The sequence below is a fragment of the Serinus canaria genome, chromosome Z (genome assembly GCF_022539315.1).
Source record: "Serinus canaria isolate serCan28SL12 chromosome Z, serCan2020, whole genome shotgun sequence".
NCBI lineage: Eukaryota > Metazoa > Chordata > Aves > Passeriformes > Fringillidae > Serinus > Serinus canaria.
In genome coordinates, this window is record NC_066343.1 from 55,383,124 (window position 1) to 55,401,632 (window position 18,509).

General features: G+C 37.5%; 1 protein-coding gene across 7 annotated transcripts in view; it reads right to left on the reverse strand.

Annotated features, from left to right (window-relative positions):
* RGS7BP (regulator of G protein signaling 7 binding protein) overlaps positions 1-18,509 on the reverse strand; it is a 36,111-nt gene that overhangs the window by 4,529 nt on the left and 13,073 nt on the right. For 2 of the 7 annotated variants that reach the window (XM_030237100.2, XM_050986553.1), the window contains one exon: positions 6,993-7,123. In XM_030237100.2, coding sequence (XP_030092960.1) covers positions 6,993-7,123 — 131 coding nt within the window. Of the gene's footprint in view, positions 1-6,992; positions 7,124-11,959; positions 12,961-12,996; positions 13,290-13,377; positions 13,518-18,509 lie in introns of those variants that run through there. The other 5 variants (XM_050986550.1, XM_018923211.3, XM_050986549.1 and 2 more) reach the window with 5 other exon arrangements.

Sequence of the window (18,509 nt, forward strand, 5' to 3'; positions counted from 1 at the left end):
AGCTTTTGTGAGGAAGAGAATGGGATAAAGGATTGGATCATGATAATGGAGCATTCAAGAGAGCTAACCATTGGAAGAATATTTTGGTAAACCTGCAAATCTCCTTTTGACTACCTGACAGCATTGCTTTTCTATAGTGGCAAGTACAATTCTGGCAGCAAATACAGAAGAAAATTCACACTGGAGCGCACCCCAGACAACTGTCAACATTTAAACCAGTAGTACAAAAAGTTGCATAGGAAATGTTTTTTCATTTTGCAATTTTTGCAATTTGGAAAAGTTTTGACATCAGTACAAATCTGAGTAGTTCCTGTAAGGTTTGACAAAATGCATGAAGTACAAGACCAGCTAATAGAGCAGTGGTCATTCAGGCCATTTTTCTGGGACACTAGAAACCAAAACTGCATGATACACTGCTCTTCCGCATCACAAATACATATCCCTGCTATCAGGCACGTAACCCTGTTTTTTAAAATATAGAATTTTCTGGATAATGAGATAACATTTTTGGGTAAGTTATCTAAATAGTTACAATCTGGTAAATTATTTCCTTGAAAAAAAGAAAGAAAAAAGTTATTCTTAGCTACCTGTCTCAAACTAGATGTTGCTTATGCTACAGAGGATACTTGTTTATGATTTTACGCTCTTCAAAGCCAGTAGGAAGCCCACAGTTACTTAAATGAATCCTAAAGAGTGTATGACATGACCATTACAAATTTAGCCTCTAGGAAAGAATCTCCTGTGTCCTTTCTCTGTGGCTTACTGCCCTCCACTGCTAACTTGTGCTTTATCAAATCCTTCTGTGATCCACTTTCACCACATGACAGAAATGACAGATTACCCCAACAAAAGAAAAAATAAAAAGTGATGTTTTCTGATGAAGTGGTTTAAGTAAGGTCAGTCAAACATCCTACATGTCCAGGAGCAAGTTCCAGAGAAGGAGAATCATATTGCTCCTTTTCCAAAAGCAGTGGAAATGAAGAAGAAATGAAGGCATTATAAGGGAGGGGAGACAAAGAGACCAAAACCTTTCTGTTGGTTACAAACTGTTATGCTGAAAGATTTTTCTATTGCTTGTGGAACAGCAGACTAAGCCTGCTTCACAGATTACATGTTTTATACTCTGCATCACCCTGTAGGTTTAACTTTCAAATTTTTCCTGTCCTTAACTGCAGCTTATGCTGTTATTTTAAGGTGATTCATATGGTACGGTTTTCATTGTTCATATAAGCTTCCTTATTTTTTCCCATCACAAGAAGTCCATAACACAACATAATGCTACTAATATCTCACATATTTTCACTAAAAAGGTTTCAGGTAAATCATCTAATGTGCAACTGATATCACCAGGCATTACTCATGAAACAAGGTATTAGTGGATTGTTCCATTATCTTTAAGTGTTATGGTGGAACCCTGACCTGACCTTTGGTGGCATGCTGTAGAGATGCTTCCTTCAGGGATGTGAAAGGTGTTTCAATGGAAACAGTAACAGCACTAGAGGAAATAATAGTAAAGGTTCTTCTCAGCTTGAGAATAGAAGCAGAGACTGTAATGTTCTTTTCATCAGCACGAAGACAAGCTCTTGCAGATTTCGCAGAATGAAGGACACAGATCTCTTTTCACCTGGAAAAAGCTCTTTACCGGTAATTCTGTTGTATTGTGAGCAATTCATGAAGCCTTCCTTGAATTTCAGATCATTTTCTCAGTCTCTTGAAAGCAGTTAAAGAGTCAGCTAGTAATAAAGGCTTTGCTTGAACAATGTATGATTCAGGCTTAACAAGTCTACCCTGGTCATGGCCTATAGGGAAACAAAAGCTTCTAGATCTTCTTCAAAAAATTGGTATGAACCCCTAATTTTACTTTCAATGTAGTCAGTGGAAAGATTTTAATAATTTTAGTTGCAATGATATATTCTTTTTTTTTTCTCATCAGTAATTCAGTTTGTTGGTTTTTTTTACTGTAAGAAGCATAAAATGATTTTGATATGAAATTAAATCAATTTAGTTAAATAATGCTGAGGCTCAAACTTGAGTGAGGATAAATAAGAGGGCAGAAAACTGTCAGTTCAGTAAGGCTACATATGTCATCTGGTTTTACGTGTCTCACCTGTTGTGCCCCTTCTTGCTTCTGCGGTGATCTCTGTGTTTGCTTCCTTCACGCAACCCTAGGCACCTACTCTTAGTCACCACCCAATTCGCACAGAAACTGTGATGAATTAAAAAAAAAGAACAGACAAAAAAACTATGCCCCTCGGTGCTAGTTATATTTCATTGCAGAGGAACTAGAGATCTTTGAGTGGAATACTAGACTAACAAAGCTGAGAGAATCTCTCTCTCAAAAAGACAGTAGTGTTTACATCAGGTTTCCAACCTGGCAGTTAAGGAAAAATACACAAGCTATATATCACAGCTAAAGTACACAAGCAGGAAAACCTAGAAAGGAGAATAGGAAAGAATTGTGCAGGAAGTAAAAAAGGTATTTGACAAATATGGCTAACAGCCTGAGGAATTTAATTTTTCATTTACACTTGGGACCTGCAGAACTTGGAGACTGTCTCACTGGAAATACTATTATTAAAGAAAATGCAATAGGAACAACAATTTCATGGTGAAAGTTGTGTTACCCTCCTTCCATGGCTGTTCTTGTCCCATTCCTTCACTTCTTCATAGTGCGCACGTAAGAATGGGTGAGTGTCTTGATTTTGTTTATCCATACCTGTATGCTCTTCTACACCTTGCATCTTATCCCTCTTGCATAAGTGATATGTATAAGTAATGATACATATCTACCAGTCTTTAAATAGAACACTGAGATTGTAGCACAACCATTAAATAATCCTTCCTTTCCCCTTCAAAACTCTAAAAAGCATGTCATTTAAACAAAGCCAAAAAGCAAAAAATCTCTCCACTGAACCAAGGGTTTATTTTTGTAGTTTGTAACATAAGCTATCACTTTTAGGTACTATTTTAAGGAAATAGATGTTTTTATCACAAAACACACACTGGAAATCCGTTAATTAACTATATGAATTTCTTACATGAAACACAAGTAGTATGTATGCTTGATTTTCCTGGAAGACTCAAATCTTGCCTTTTTTGCATGATTTTACAGGTACCTATCACTTTGGTCAGTGCTGGTATCATTCTGCCCTCAATTGTGTTTATATATGTCAGGTGGGACTCACACATCTCAGTAACTGTTATTTTTTCTTCATGGTGTCTAATAAATAAAACATATGACACTAAACAATTAGGATAAAGGAAAGATGTATGGCCAAGTAAGTACTTCTATGTGTATTAGTTAGCCAGAACTCCTGGGATTATGGAAAGGAGGAGTAATAGAATAAATGATCAGGTAGCCAAAGACTTAATAACTACAAAACACTTGAATTAAAGATACTTAGGCATGATTCCTTGTGCTCCTTGCAAACTTTCTGAATGCTGAACTGTTGAATCATTATATATTCTCAACACTGGGCTTTTGTAGTGAAGGTATCTTACAAAAAAAAAAAAATTGAAGAGCACTTACACCAGTTTATTTACTGCATAACACAGCAACAAATATTTATGGCTTTTGGCCCCACTGTGGTTGCTACATCTCAAAGAAACTTTAACAGACTATCTGACTTTTCTAGTAGCAGTTCTACAACAGCAGTGACTTATTCTAAAACACTGTAAACATGCAAGAAATTTATGTACAGGAAGATTGATATATATACAGCAAATAAAAGAATATTTGTTCAGCTGAAAAGAAAGATAAGGAGATATGAGAAGGTATGTGCTGCTAAAGGCAGTCAAAAGACCCAGAGCTCAGACCTTAAAATGTTATGTGGTGTTTCCTTAAGACAGTATCTTTCCTCGTAAGACATCTTCTTCCTGATGTCTGAGCTTGTCTTAGGAAAAGAACATCAGCATCAGCACACTGCCTTAGTTTTATCAGTTCTATAGCTTGTTTAATAAATTCTGATCAAGATACCAATACCTACATTATTATTAATAAGACACAGATTGCTGAGAACAGTCTGCATGTTATTCTACTTCAATCTCTGCTGCCTCCTGAGTAAGAACATTAATTGGTGAAATCTCATTGGAAGTTTAAAAACCTAACATACAAATTGTCTGGCAAGTAAGAGGGCTAAAGAAAGGAAATACTACATCCAAATGGAAAACATTACCCACAGAAATTAGCTTCAAGACACAAGAAGAACACCAGACATGCACAGTTATAAGCAAAGGTTATAAAGGCAGTACTCTTTGTACAAAATAAACTTTTTTTTATATGGTCACTCAGATGATGAAAGACCTGTGAAAAACTAAACAAGTGGAGAAATAAAAAACCTATATACAGCAGCATCACCACAATATATTTTATAATGGTGAATTATTGTCTATTTCCTTCCTAGAGATAAATTTATGCACTTCATCTACACCAAAGTATGGTTCTCTGTAAGTAAAGAAATCAACAAAAAGTATGAGTTCAGAATGCTCCTTTGAAAACTGTATGTTCTGTCAGAACATAGAATAAATAAGTTGCAAAGTCATCTAGTATAACATCCCACTGAAAGCAGGGCCAGCTTGCATCAGACTGCTCAGGACTATTTGAGTTATCAGCATCTCCAAGAATGGATATTTCACAGCCCCTCTGGGTGCCTGTGCAGTGTGCAGCTACCTTCATGGTGAAAAAACAATTAACATAGGACTGGAATTTCCATCATTGCATGATGCCCTTGCAATACTTCTAGGTGTTGCCAATGCTAGATATTTCATACAAAAAAGCTATTGTCTGTTGGATATTCAAATTATTTGAATCCCTGTCATCATATAGTTTTTGCCTATTATGTATTTTTTTCAAAGAATGTCACAGAAGCTTAGAACCGAGTTACTGTGTTTATCTCTAAAACACTCTATTTGGCAAGGACAAAAATCACTATTTGGTAAGGCCAGAATAACTACCATGATGGTCTCTGTGGTGAGTTGAGAAACTGATGTCTATCAAAGTCTACCTATTGCAAGGTAGGAACTAAGGTGTAATTCCTCAAATCAAACTTAAGACATCAATTAATCTGATATTTAGCTTAAGTTATTAAAGTAGATTCCATCCAGAAGCAAAATGGAGAGACAAGACATTTCAGAGTTAGTCAGGTCACTTTAAGCTATTTACTTTCAGCAGTTCAGCAGATGGTTTGACAACTGTTGCCAATGCTAGGAAATGCAGTAAATCTGTCTTAAAAAGATTACTCATTTTGACAGCTACTATTATCTTGTTCTACAATAGCTCTGCTAATTCTCTCTCTTCCTATTTTATAGACTTATTTTTGACTTGAAAAAATAATTGAGAACCACAGTTAAGCATTTACAAATCTCCCATTCTTACTTTCATACTAAAAATATCCCTGGCTTTAGCAGTATTCTACAGATAGATTCTAGAGATAGAAAAGTACGCTACAGGACCTTTTAGCCTGACAGGAAATGCAACAGGTTCATTACAAGATCTTTATTACAGTTTGTTACAGAACTTTCCCTTGCTTTACCTAGTTTTTTTATTGATGAGATACTGTCTGGGGAAAGAGTAGTTACAATCAGCACAGATACAGACCTAATCAGCCTGCGCCATCACTGAGCAATGAGGTTACTAAGTAAACTATACAGTAAATTAAAAGCATTTCTACATCTTCCTTTCAGTAGGCAGCTAATCAAGCATGAAATTATTAGAGATGCATTTTCACTGAAGTGAGGACATCCTTTCAGTTCCAAGTCTAGTATCTGCTTTTATAAAGGTAGGCATCTTTGGAACCACATTTATCTGCCTTTTGCCATGGTAGTGTTTTAGGAATGATACTCCCCAATTTAGCGCTATCACTGACATTCTTCCTAACCACAGGCCACTCTCTCTCCCCCACCACTTTCTGTTGGGGCAGGCTGGAGTTGAGAATTGGAGGCACAAGAGGTGAAGATCAGGGGTTAGGAAAATTTACTGGAACCAGTAAGAGATAAACCAGCAGTAAGAGGTAAGCAGCAGTGAGATGAGGAAACTAATAGTAACAGCAACATTATTAATAACATATCTTGCCTGACAAATATGTCTAATAACATTACTAAGTTTGCCCACTCGTCTCACTAATGACAGTTAAAACTTAAGGAACTACTCTTTTTAAAAAAGAATCAGACTTTTAAATGGTGAGGACATTAGGGATACATACCTGGTAAGACACACTTCTGTAAGAATGATGATAAACAGAAATAGAGCTCCTCTTTAGTACTGAAAACCTATCTGTAGATATATATATATATATATATATATATATATATATATATAATTCTTTTTACAGTTTGGTGCTTGTTGTGATTTAACCTCGGACATCAATGAAGCCCCACAGAGCTGCTGACTTGCTCACCCTGATGGGATGAGGGGGTGAAAGGGTGAAAGTGAGCAAACTTCTGGACTGAGGTACAGACACTTTAAAGCAAAAACCATGCATGCAAACAAAGCAACACAAGGAGTTTATTCACAACTCCCATGGGGTAAACAGGTGTTCAGCCATCCCCAGGAAAACAAGGCTACCTCATGATGACTTGGGAAGACAAATGCCATCACTTTGATATCCTCACTTTACTTCATCTTCTCCCTCTATATGCTAGGCATGATGCCATATGGTCTGGGATATCCCTTGAGTCAGCTGGAATCAGCTGTCCCGTTGTGTCCTCTCACAACTCCTTGGGCCCCCTCAGCATCCCTGCTGGTGGGGTGGGGTGAGGAGCATAAAGGGTCTTGAGCTCATGTGGGTTTAGCAATGACTAAAACATCCCTGTATTATCAATGCTGCTTCAAGTGTTAATCCAAAACATCGCTCCATGATGGCTATTACGAAGAAAATTAACTCCAACCCAGCCAAAACCAGGACAGTGTTTTGTCTTTCATTAATATCCAGGCATGTCCCAAAAGACTGTTCTTTTTCTAAAACAAACATCTGTGTATTTGTGCAATCCAGTACCTTTCCGATGAAACTGCAGTGATCCTAGCAGACATATGGACTTCAGCATTTCTGTTGTGTACATTTCTAAGCAACATTGCAACTGGATATACAATCTACAGATTTCAGGGTGGATTTCACCATCTTCTGGGCTGCAATAAAAGAGAAAAATGTCATTAGAAATGAGATTAGAAGAATGTGAGGGTCATAAAATCCACTTCCTTACTGTTGCAAGCAACCACATCAGAGTCTGCTTGACAAATTATTACGCTTTTTCTACCTAACAGTATTTACAAACAATTCATTAGAACTATAAAACTCGAGGCTCAACATAGCTGAACTTGGACTGTCTTTGGTAAGACTGCATGTCCTTATTATCTCCTCTGCATGTTTCCAGAAAATGGATAAATAAGTGACTGAGACATCTTCTCTTTAAATGCTTTGGATAAGTATTTTCTGTGAGACTGAAGCCTTCTTTTGCCATGCAATTTCAGTTACCCTAGGTCTTGATACATATGCAGGAGATTACTGGGTCACTTAACAGTCCCTGCTCAGATTATAAATCCTGTATCAAGCGTAATCAACCCTACTTTGAAGACAATAGAAACAAGTCAGTTTTAGCCTACTCATTCTATACATTCTGCCTGACCTTGTTTTCCCCCATATTTAAATTAGTAGTGATGTGATATTGCACTGTGAAGAGAATGGGCTGCACAAGACTTTTTTCAGGTAAGTAGTAACAGTTTTGAAAACAAAAACTGAAATCCTACACCTCCGTTTCAGGAACCAGTTCTCATGCCTGGTTGTAAAATCAGACATTAAGTATCGCTTTTTTAGGCTGGAATCACAGAAGGGGAAAGCAGTACAATGCTTAAATAAAAAAAATTAGGCTGAAAAAGAAAAAAACCACCCCAGAACACACTAAAGATTGAAGAGAAATTATTCTGGAATTGGAAGAGACAAAGGATAATTGGTTCCACCCGCCAATCCATTACAAAGCAGATGTCATCAAAGAGGCAGGAAATTACTGGAGCATAAGTTACAATTGCTGTAGTCTATTACTACAGGAGCTACACCAAACATATGGTAATAAACCTGCCCATCCTAGCAGCTCTATTTCTTTTGGCTAGACTGTAATATTTTTATTTCTCTTAAGCCACGTCTACTTTTCTACTTCTGAAGCAAAGTCTTGATTTGTTGAAGAGTTATCATGCATAATACTTTCTGCATCTTATCATAAATACAGAATAAAGCTATGGAACAGAACAAAAAGGGTTCAAGCACAATTCTGCTTCCCCCCACACAACATTTGCATCATTTACTGTTATAGCCTTTTTCTCAATGAGCACAAAGTTACTTCCTTTAAAGGAAAAAACTTTAGAGTTCAATTTACTTTCCGTATTTAGGAAGTACATCCAAAATTTAGGTCTTCAAACTTACTGCTTATTTCATGCAATACCTAAGTCGTGAGGCCCTACCAACAGACACACAGGCCTATTCAGTTTCTCCTTAAGTTGCCTAGATGTCTGAACACTTCTCTACGACCAAGGTTTCTTCTGCCCTGAAGCCACTGACTTGTCTATTCCACCTGAAGGGGATTTGCCCACACATGCTCCTGTGCAAAGTGGGACCTGCAAAAAATTTAAACCACCAGAGATGGTAATGATTACCTTTTTCTGCTCAATGATGAGAGCTCTTTTGGTTGGGAGATACAGTTCTACTCCTCCTTCTCATGCAAGAAAAGCTGAATTTGTCTAGCTCTTCTGAAAACTAGAATTATTTAACTACAAGTCTGTCCCTAAGAGAAATAGACACTACATTGTGAAAAGGTAATTTCCTTGTAGTGGATTTAGATAAAACATAAATATGGCTGTTCTATTCTTCTCTGCACTATTTCAGACAGTTAGAAGTCCTTAAACACTCCCAGAAGTCATGGCTACTACAGGAACATTGTTTGTAATGTTTATTAATAATTTACTATGTTCCTTTCTAGCTGTCACGGGCAAAAAGATTCCAGGGTCTTTTTTTTTTCCTTACACACAGGTGTAAGGAAAGAGTGTTTTCCTTAGGCAGCTAATGAATTCCTATAAAATAAAAATGGTGAGAACTTTTCTTTAAAACATTATTGCTCTTAGTGACAGAACTTTTAATTCTGAAGACTGGGAAGGCAGCAATTATAAATAAGATGCTTGACTCATGAGCCAATTCAGAATTATTAGTGGCTTCCTATTTACAAATAAGTTGGAAGAGTATTTAAAAGCATAGTAATAGACATTTCAATTGACTTTTTTGCTGTCATAAATGTAGTGTGGTTTTTTTTGCAAACTCTATTCATGAATGGCATGAGAGTAAGAACTAGAAACATCAATAATATATGCATGTTCTGACCCGTTCTTCTTTTTTTCAAGAATATAGAACATTTCTAACTGGACTATGGGCAAAATTCTTCTCTCATATGCAAATCCAGAGTAACAGCAGTGATATCCAAGAAAAATATTATACAGAGTTTATACAATGAGAATAATTTCCAGCCCAGTACCCTCACTAATTGTCTCAAACTATTTAATAAGTGTTTAGTTGTAATAATGACCACAACAATTCCATTAGTCTGCAACCAATCAATTTGCTTCTATGTATGTATATAGGCCTCACTTTCATCTCTGAAAAGAAAATGCTCTGATAGGAATGCCCACAAAGATTTATTTTATAATCCTTGAATTCTGTGTATAGGGTTTAACATTTTCTTTTAAAGTATTATCAATTTTTCTATTTCTCTGTGCCCAATGCCATGTCATGAGAAATGCTGAATAGGGGACTAGTACAGACATAAATTTCAGAGTGCTAGTTACAATACATTTATTAGTAACTATTATTAAATATTATTTAATAGTTATATACCAAATCAATATTTATATACAAAGGAAAGTTCATGCAAACTTCTGATATTCTCCCTCAAGTCAGCTGTTCAGCCAGTCCAGCTCATTTTTTTATGAAGACCACTTAAGTCATTCAAGAGAAACCTCATATAACATGATCTTATACAATGCTGTGCTCAATTGTGTTTACACCACAGCTATTTAATAGATTATGTGCAGATGGATATATGAGAGCTAGCACAGCACCGAGCACCTGCCCATGAGAGACAGGTCAGCAACTCATTGCTGATGGTATAAAATGTAGTTACAAAAAGTGAAAATGCTGTGTTACCCCTACATAAAACAGCAGCTTAAGTTATGCAGTTTATCAGGCTGCTATTACAAGTAAAATTTTTTTGTAAAAGCAAAAGTAAATTTTATAAAATCTGTAATAAATTATTACAACTTCATGCTTTACCCACTGGTAAAATCAATGGCTTTCTTTACATAAAATCCTACTGCCTAAAAATTATGGAATGTTGTTCAACTGAATATGTTTATAAAGCACTGACAATAAATAGAATTTCCTTTCCTTTTTATTTTCCTGAGATTTAAAATAAAACCTATAGAGGGAGCTCTTACACCAACCATATAGTAGCCACAATCGTTAAGAGAGGTAAATGAAGCTATTTTGGTAATTATTTTAAAATACTCCCGGAGTCCCTGCGGTCGAGATGACCCTGAGGTGTTAGAAACTCTCTTTTTCCCAGCCCCGAGATAGAAGGAGTCAGAATTCTTCAGCTATGGTTTTCAAGGTTGTTTAGTCTCTGTTATGTATACTATTCTATTTCTGACCAGCTGAGAGGTCTGTCTAGCAAGTCAGTCCATGGCACACTGACCACCCCAGAGGCGGTGTTATCTTTTTTATACTAAAAACTATGTGTACATTATTTACAATAATTTTCCAATACCTATCACCTATGTTAGACAGTGTGTTTCTGTCTAATCCAAAAATGCCCCCAATCCAAAAGTGCCACCATCACCCAGAAGATGGAGGCTAAGAAGAAGAAAGACGAAGGACAAGGCATGACCAAATCCCTCCATCTTGGCCTCAGAACCCCCATTCTAAAACCCCAAAATTCTACTTTTCTATCTTGTGACAAACTAACTATCATTCTACTTGAACTCTCGTGGCTTGTAAATCTTCACATAAAGTTAGTAATTTTCTCCATGGGTTAAAATCAAAGCCACGGGTGTTTTTGGTTTTGTGCCAAGGTCTTTGAGCCCCTGGCCAGTGGCTTGAGTAATCCAGGGCAGCCAGAGGGATGTCCTGGGTTCCAACAAAATACAAAAAAGAAAATATTAAAATGCTCCTCCTCAAATGCAAAGGAAAAGAGCAAAGATTCATTTAAAAAATATCTTCCCTCCAAAATAGTTGACAGATCATTTTACTGTACTGCCAAAATATTGGTTACAATTGAGAAACACCTTGAGATTTTCCTGAATTCCCACAGGTGCCTAACATTCACAGTTGCACTGAAATTAGCAAAATTTAAGTGAAATTAAGCAAAACATAAGACTACTAAAACTGAAAAATTATTACAGTCTAACTGTCAATTTAACTTAAGACTTTTAGTCACACATTTACAACAGAACAGCATTTTACTTACATGATACTTACTTTACTTTTAAGTATGAACAACATAAAAAATATAAACAGATGTACTATCTCTGGTTAAAAGAGTAGCTAAGATATATGAAGGATTTGGTAAACCTTTTTGTAAAAGCATTGCTTTGACAAATTCTATGCTTAACTCCAAATAAAATATTAATAGCTCCAAAATACTATATGCCAAAACCACTATCTAGACATATAATGAAGTTTATCAGTCTTCAGAGCCAAAGGAAAATATACATTTGTCCAGTCAGAAGTGAAAATTAAATCATCAAATTCTGTCTAATGCTCTATATATGTACTTTGCTTGAAAAATAATATAAGTTGGCTTGATGAGCTGTGAAAAATTACTGTACAAATGTTACCCTGTAGATTGTATTTTAAGTTACTGTCTGAAACACCATAGTTTCAAAATATAAAGTAGTAGAAGGATGAAAACGAGGAAAACCAAAACTTACCTCAGACACACAGTGCTTCTGTTAGGATACAAAGTGGGACAAATACTGCAGAGAAGATACGCTTAATCCCCTTACGCACCAAGTACCAGAAGCCCCTCTGCTTCAGGGGGGCAGTTAAGGTTCAACAGCCTACCAAACCTGCCCCTGCTTTTGTGTCTTAAAACACATTGCTTACTTCTTCATAATGTAAGGATACATCTTGAAGGCAACAACAGACTGGTGAATTTAATTTTGAATATAGGTAGAAGAAACGTCCAACACCAGCGTTTTCTTCTAGACAGTTCCTGGGAAAATGTTCTATTTGGTGTTCCTTCCATTTGCTGGGGTTATTTTTAAAAACATGTACACAAACTGCTGTCAGCTTCAGTGCCATGTGTTGGTTTGTTGTTCTCTACTTACACATACTGTGATGTATAATGCCCCACCCAGTCCAGCCAGGAAAAAAGCCAGGCTTTTTCTTCCTAGCAGACCCATAAATGACTGCAGTGCTGTTCTTATAAAATTGGATTGATGCTTTGAAGCATCAATTTACAAGTTACAACAGTGCTTACAGCAAGAGAAGAGATGATCAGGTTTAGTTTTGTTTTTGTACAGTGTAAATTTCCAGTAACTCTGATAAGGCTGATGGAATCAATCTGAGTATATGATACAGCCAGCAGAACAAAATCACGATGCAGTGGCGCATATTTTAGACATTGCTAACTCCCAGGCTGATAACATTTTAGGTATTTCCATGCTAGAACAATTTAGATACATTTAAAAAAAAGTAAAAAGAAAAAAGAAAAAAAAAAGAAAAAAAAAGAAAAAAGAGGGTTCGACTTGAAATGCTCAGAATCAGAGACCAGAATTTTCTAGACTTCTTCCCTAAGAAGTCAGCTTCAATGGCTGAACTAACTCAAGCAAGGGCAATAGGCAAATTACCAGAGCACCATCGAAAATATTCAACTAGGGGACAAACCCAATCATATACCACTCAGTACATGAGTAAAACAGCACTGAAACAAGAGATTTAATGTAAACTCCACTCTAGGTAATACCAGATGTGTTGGATGCAGTTGCAAGGCTCTGGTAGTTGTAGCCTCTCTCCTGCGGGCGCGGGGGCTGTACGGGAGCCCGGCTGGGTGCCCCTGGCCCGGCCGAAGATGGCCACACAAAGTGCCACAAGTGCCACTCCCGGATTCCCTCCGGAACCCTGGGTAGTGGTTAGCGTCTGCGGTGTGGGTGGCGCAGATGGGATCTCGGCTACGAGGTACCAAAGCAAAGTAAGGAGGGACACCCGTATAGGAACCAAGGATCCTCTAATCTTCCCCTGCGGGGTCAGGGAGGGGCGACAAGGAGGGGAAGTGGGGGGGGGGGGGGGGGGGGGGGGGACCGATCAAGAGAGGGGGGGTTGTGATGGGAGGAGACACAAAGCTTACCAATAGCGAGGACCTAGGGAGGAGCGTGGTTTTACAGCAAAGCCACTGAGGATCACACAGGGGAGGGGAAAAACCCCAGGGGCAAATCATACATCGAATAAGGGATGACTGACACAGAGAATTCTAGAGATAAAGGGGGTGGTTACCGTGACGGGGGGAGGGGCGGACTCGGGGTTGCTCCAAAAGGGAGGATATAGGGAGAAACCATTGTGAGGGAAGTACATGGGGGGAACCGAGGACCAAACCATTATTGAGTTACAAAAGGAATAACCGATCATAAAACACACAATGCCACAGTAATGATGTTGGCAACAGGGTGCCCCTCGTGGGATGAGGTGAGGGTCTTCCCTGTGCTGGACACAGCCAGTTCCTGCAGCTCTACAAGGGGTCCTTGGCAGGACACAGCTGAACCTATCTGCTGAGCAAAAAACTTATTTTCAAAAAGGGCAAAAATAGCCACAGGGAGAAGGAGTGAGGGGCAAAAAAGGAGTAAGAAACAAGAGAGGGAATATCAAGGTAAGAGAAAGAAGGAGGCTCTCCATGGCAGAACAGATCTTTGCAGCCCACGGAGCACACCAGAGCAGATGGATGTTCCTGAAGGAACTGCCACCTGTGGAGAACCTATGCTAGAGCAGATTTTCCTGACAGGACTGCTGCTTGTCGAGAAGCCCACACTACAGCTAAGGAGATGTGTGAGGAGGAAGGAGAAACAAGGCAGATTGGTTATGGACTGTAACTCCATATTCCCATCCCACCTACACCCCTCAGGAGGGTGGGGGTGGGTGGAGGAGTCTGGAGTGAAGTGTAGCGTGGAAGCCGGGTAGAAAAGGTGCTAGCTTGATGTTTCTTTTCTCTTCCCATGACTGAAATTAGTAATTATTTTAATGGGCAATAAATTAGGATAATATTTCCCAAGTCAAGCCTGCTCTACAGACAATGTGCCTATCTTTGTTTCCACCTAATCTTTTTCATTCCTGCTCTTCCTGTCTTCTCATATCCTGCTGAGGAGTGAGTGAGCAAGCAATTGGGTGTGAGTTTGGCTGTTGTCTCAAAATAAGATAGGCTAAGCTTAAAATCCCCAGCAGGGTATTTTTAAGCACTCAGAATTCCAAACGAAATTGCATGTGTGTCTTTAATTACACTTTTGAGCTCTCATTAGGTTAAAAAAAAATAAAATAAAAATTGCAGGGCTCGACCACCACAACCTTACCCAATTGTTCCGTCCTTCAGCTGTCTGACCCTTGCTTCTAATTTAGAGAAATCCAGAGGATTTCTGCCCTAGCCAAATATGAGCTGAACAGGGCCTTTTTTTTCTGCAGGTTATCAGACCACCTGTTGAGAAGGAGGTGTCCAGTTAGATGAAAGAAAACTTTGGGTGAGCTCTCAAGTCAGCCTTGTTAGCTTTAGCCTGAGCTGAACAAAAAAAAATTTCACAGCCTCAAATTATATGATACCAAAGAACAGATAAATTGAAACCATTACACAGACCTTCCAGAAAAGATCTGTGCAAACCAAGAAGGAGACAGTGACATTAGCTCTATATGCAATAACTTGTAAGCTTATCTAAGAAATTCCTATTCAGAACACTGCCTTGTCAGCATCAACAAGTTGTTCTCAAATGAATTTGATAAAAATGTAGAGAAAGCACAGATAAGTTTGTACTGTCCAACAGGCTCAAGCCCAGCCTCTTTTAAACTCCCTGCAAGCAGCTGATAGTCATGCTGCCTGTGGATTTGCCCTTTGACTTTAGTTAAGCTTCTGTGTCATTTAAAATGTCCCTTAATCACTCACTATTTGTTAATGAATGATTTATAAACTCTACCTTTCAAAAGTCTGCAAAATATATATGGATTCATACCTACACCCCCATCTAGCTCCTTTGATTAACAGCTGTACAGAAATTTTATGAAAACTATTATCTGATGTGAGGTCATTAATGAATTTGGTTCTGATCTGTGTGGACAAACAGGGTCAAACTTTCCAGAGAGCCTGAAGGAGAGGCAGGTGCTCCAGGTATTTGATGCTGGAGGATCTAGGTCACAAGGAGCTAGAAATATACTGGATGTAGAAGGAAATCTGCTGCAGGCAAGTGATGCCATCTGCTGTTGACCATTCTCAGGACACTAAACCAGATGATTCCTCAGATTTATGACACTTCCATTTTCCATTTTATTTCTGTTGTTAGTACTTTTTTTGAATATAAATCTCAGTATATTTTTTTCCAAAAGGCATTCCACAGAGCATTAGAGTAATCTGGATACCTGTTATCTGTTTGTAACTCAGATTTCTGGTTTTCCATACTTCAGAATGAGAAAACCGGAGTGGTTGTGAAGATATGTTAAAATGAAAAGAGGCAAGGAACAGTGTATTTGCTTTTAGGCAAAAATACTAAAAACCACCTAATTAACTATTTAAACTGAAGGAAGGATGTTCTTTAAGTTTCACTGTGACTTGGATAAGAGCTGTATTGCATTATAATTACTGAAAAATTCTATAGATTTTCAAAATTCTTTTTTTTCTGTCTGTTGGTCAAATAGACCAATACCATGACTGCTACAATTCTAAACTGGAAGGAAAACAGTGCATACAGTAGATATTACCAGGTTGCTCCAAATAAGGTAGTGTTTGGGATTTTTTATGTATCAAATGCTTCTAGGAGTGCCTTGAATATGTCATGCTTATACCTCAGAGTATTTTTAATCTTTTTTTTTCTAAGAAAATGAATGTTCAAATACGTCCATATAGAAGCTGTCCAAGTGAAAAAGAAATTGTGTTATAAAATCAGTAGAAGAATCTCACACAGCTCCACCAGATACTTCACAGATCAAATCTGTAAGAGTAGTTAGAAATCACAGCTGAGAGACTGAGAAAACTTGAATGTGTCAAAAAAAAAAAAAATAAAAAAACCCCAGAAGGAAATAGAAGAAAAAAGAAATAGATTAGCTTCCTGAATCTAAATTCATATATGAAGAAAGAAGTTTTTAAAACCATCTGTTGATGAAATGTGTTCAGGAAGCAATATTCTAGCAAAAAGAACTTTGCAATTTTTTTCCCTTCAGATTTTTAATCCTGCTTTGCTCTCCACTTGACTTTGTGAACTGGTGTTACTTTTGTTTTTTCCCCTCTTTAAAAAGCTCTTTTTTCTGCTTGGGAAACAAGGATTTCTCCATGAAGTCTTCCTTAGGCATTCAGTATTGTATATTAGCAGCTGTACAGACATACTGCTTGTTTCTGAGTCTTGAATGATGCAAAATGAATTGCAAAAGGCCGTACAGACACTACTTTGGGTAGGTCTGAAGCTAAATTATATGCCCAGACTTTGGAATGTCCACAACTTTGGTGGACTGGGACTCTTCACTCTCTATGAAGGGAATGCTTCTTCAGCACACAGCCTCACCCTCAGTCTTCCATACTGTGGTTACAGTTGTCATTATACTCCCAAGTATCAAACACTGCTTTGTTGGTGTTGGGGCTTTTTTTTGCGAGGGCTTGTAAACACATATGGGTGGATAGTGCTGTTTCACCACAATAACAACTCCAGAACTGTTAGAAATAATTGGAAGCTGATGTACAAACATGGCACTTCAAAATATTTTGCCATTCAACCATTTGCCATGCTGCCAAGGTTACCAGCAGTACATTTGCAAAGATCTGTCTTGCCATGATAGACAGAGATATGAAGTGTCAGCTTCTCTTTGCTCACACAATAAATGCAAACTTGTTTTCTTCTGAAATGGGAAAGCTGTTTCTTCAACAACTTTGAGCACAGAATTTAATATGCCAGTAGTTGAATTCTTATGCCAGATCTGTTGCCAGGAAATGTTCATGACGGAAGCATTCTTATGAAAGATAAGAACAGTAAGATAAAAAATGGAATATAAGAGAAAAGAAGACCTCCTATGTTAATGTACAAATAATTCAATATATTATTTCTCTGATAGTTAAAAATTATATGGAAAATGTAAATGTAGATCTAGAAATATTCCCATCAAGGAGAAAATTCTATTCAATAACAGCCAACACTTCAGTATATTTTAAAACATGAATTTAAACAGCTTTTAACTGGTAATACTGGAAGGATTCTGGACTAAGTAATGCTTCATTTAATGCTGTGTCAAGACAAGATCTTAATGCCCAGATAAATTTAATTAATTGTTCAGAAACTGAGTGATAAAGCAATTACAAAAATTACAACAGATTTTGTACAACTTGTTGAAACTGGTTGGAATTTTTCCAGTGGAAGCCTGACAGAACTGGTATCTCCCATGGCTGGAAACTGATCTTGCAAGGTACTGATGATGCTGAGTAAGAGCTAATGATGATGCTGAGTTAAGAGTAGCTACTGTTTGGTTCTCTCACTAGAGCAAGCCTCCATGTACCATGCATCTCACAGTAAGTGTAAAGTTTTTTCTTAGTTGACTAGGGAGTGCAGCACTTGAAAGAGCTTGATCAAACATGGGTCTGCACAATTAACTTGGCAACATCATTGGCTGATTTCAGCGAGTGGCACAGAATCAAAATGGTTCCTCTCTAACTAAAGAGCAATATTCCAGAATGTTGAGAAATACCGAGCATTAGTAAAAGCATTTCCATTAAGCGGCAATTCTCAGCCAAGACTTAAAAAAAGAGGCAAGAAATCAGAAGCAAAATCCCAGTATATGTGGAATTCTAAGTTCATGCTGAAGCCTTTCTAATGCATAAGACCATTATCTCATGTTTTCACTTCTCTTAAGATTTATGAACATATTGTCAACATAGTCCAGCTTTATAAAATTCAGAGAATCAGAAGTAATTTCTGAGAACAATATTAAGCCAAGCTAAACAGAATGAAGATAGGCAAAGTGTCTATCACCCAAAGCTGCAGCCATGTGGGATTTCTTAACTGAACAGTATTTAGGAAAATGATCAGGAAAGAAGCACTTAAAACTCATCACTAAATTCTTAGCTTTAGCTGTGTTTCATTAGAAACCAACAGAAAAGAAATACTGAAATATGCTATTGAAACACGTCTCAAAGCAGTGGGCCTAATGGGGACAACAAAAGCACTCCTCTTGTCCATCTTGGTTACAGTTTAGCACAAGCACAACTTTTATTTACATTTGTGAAGACAGGTATGAAGTGTTTATTATTTT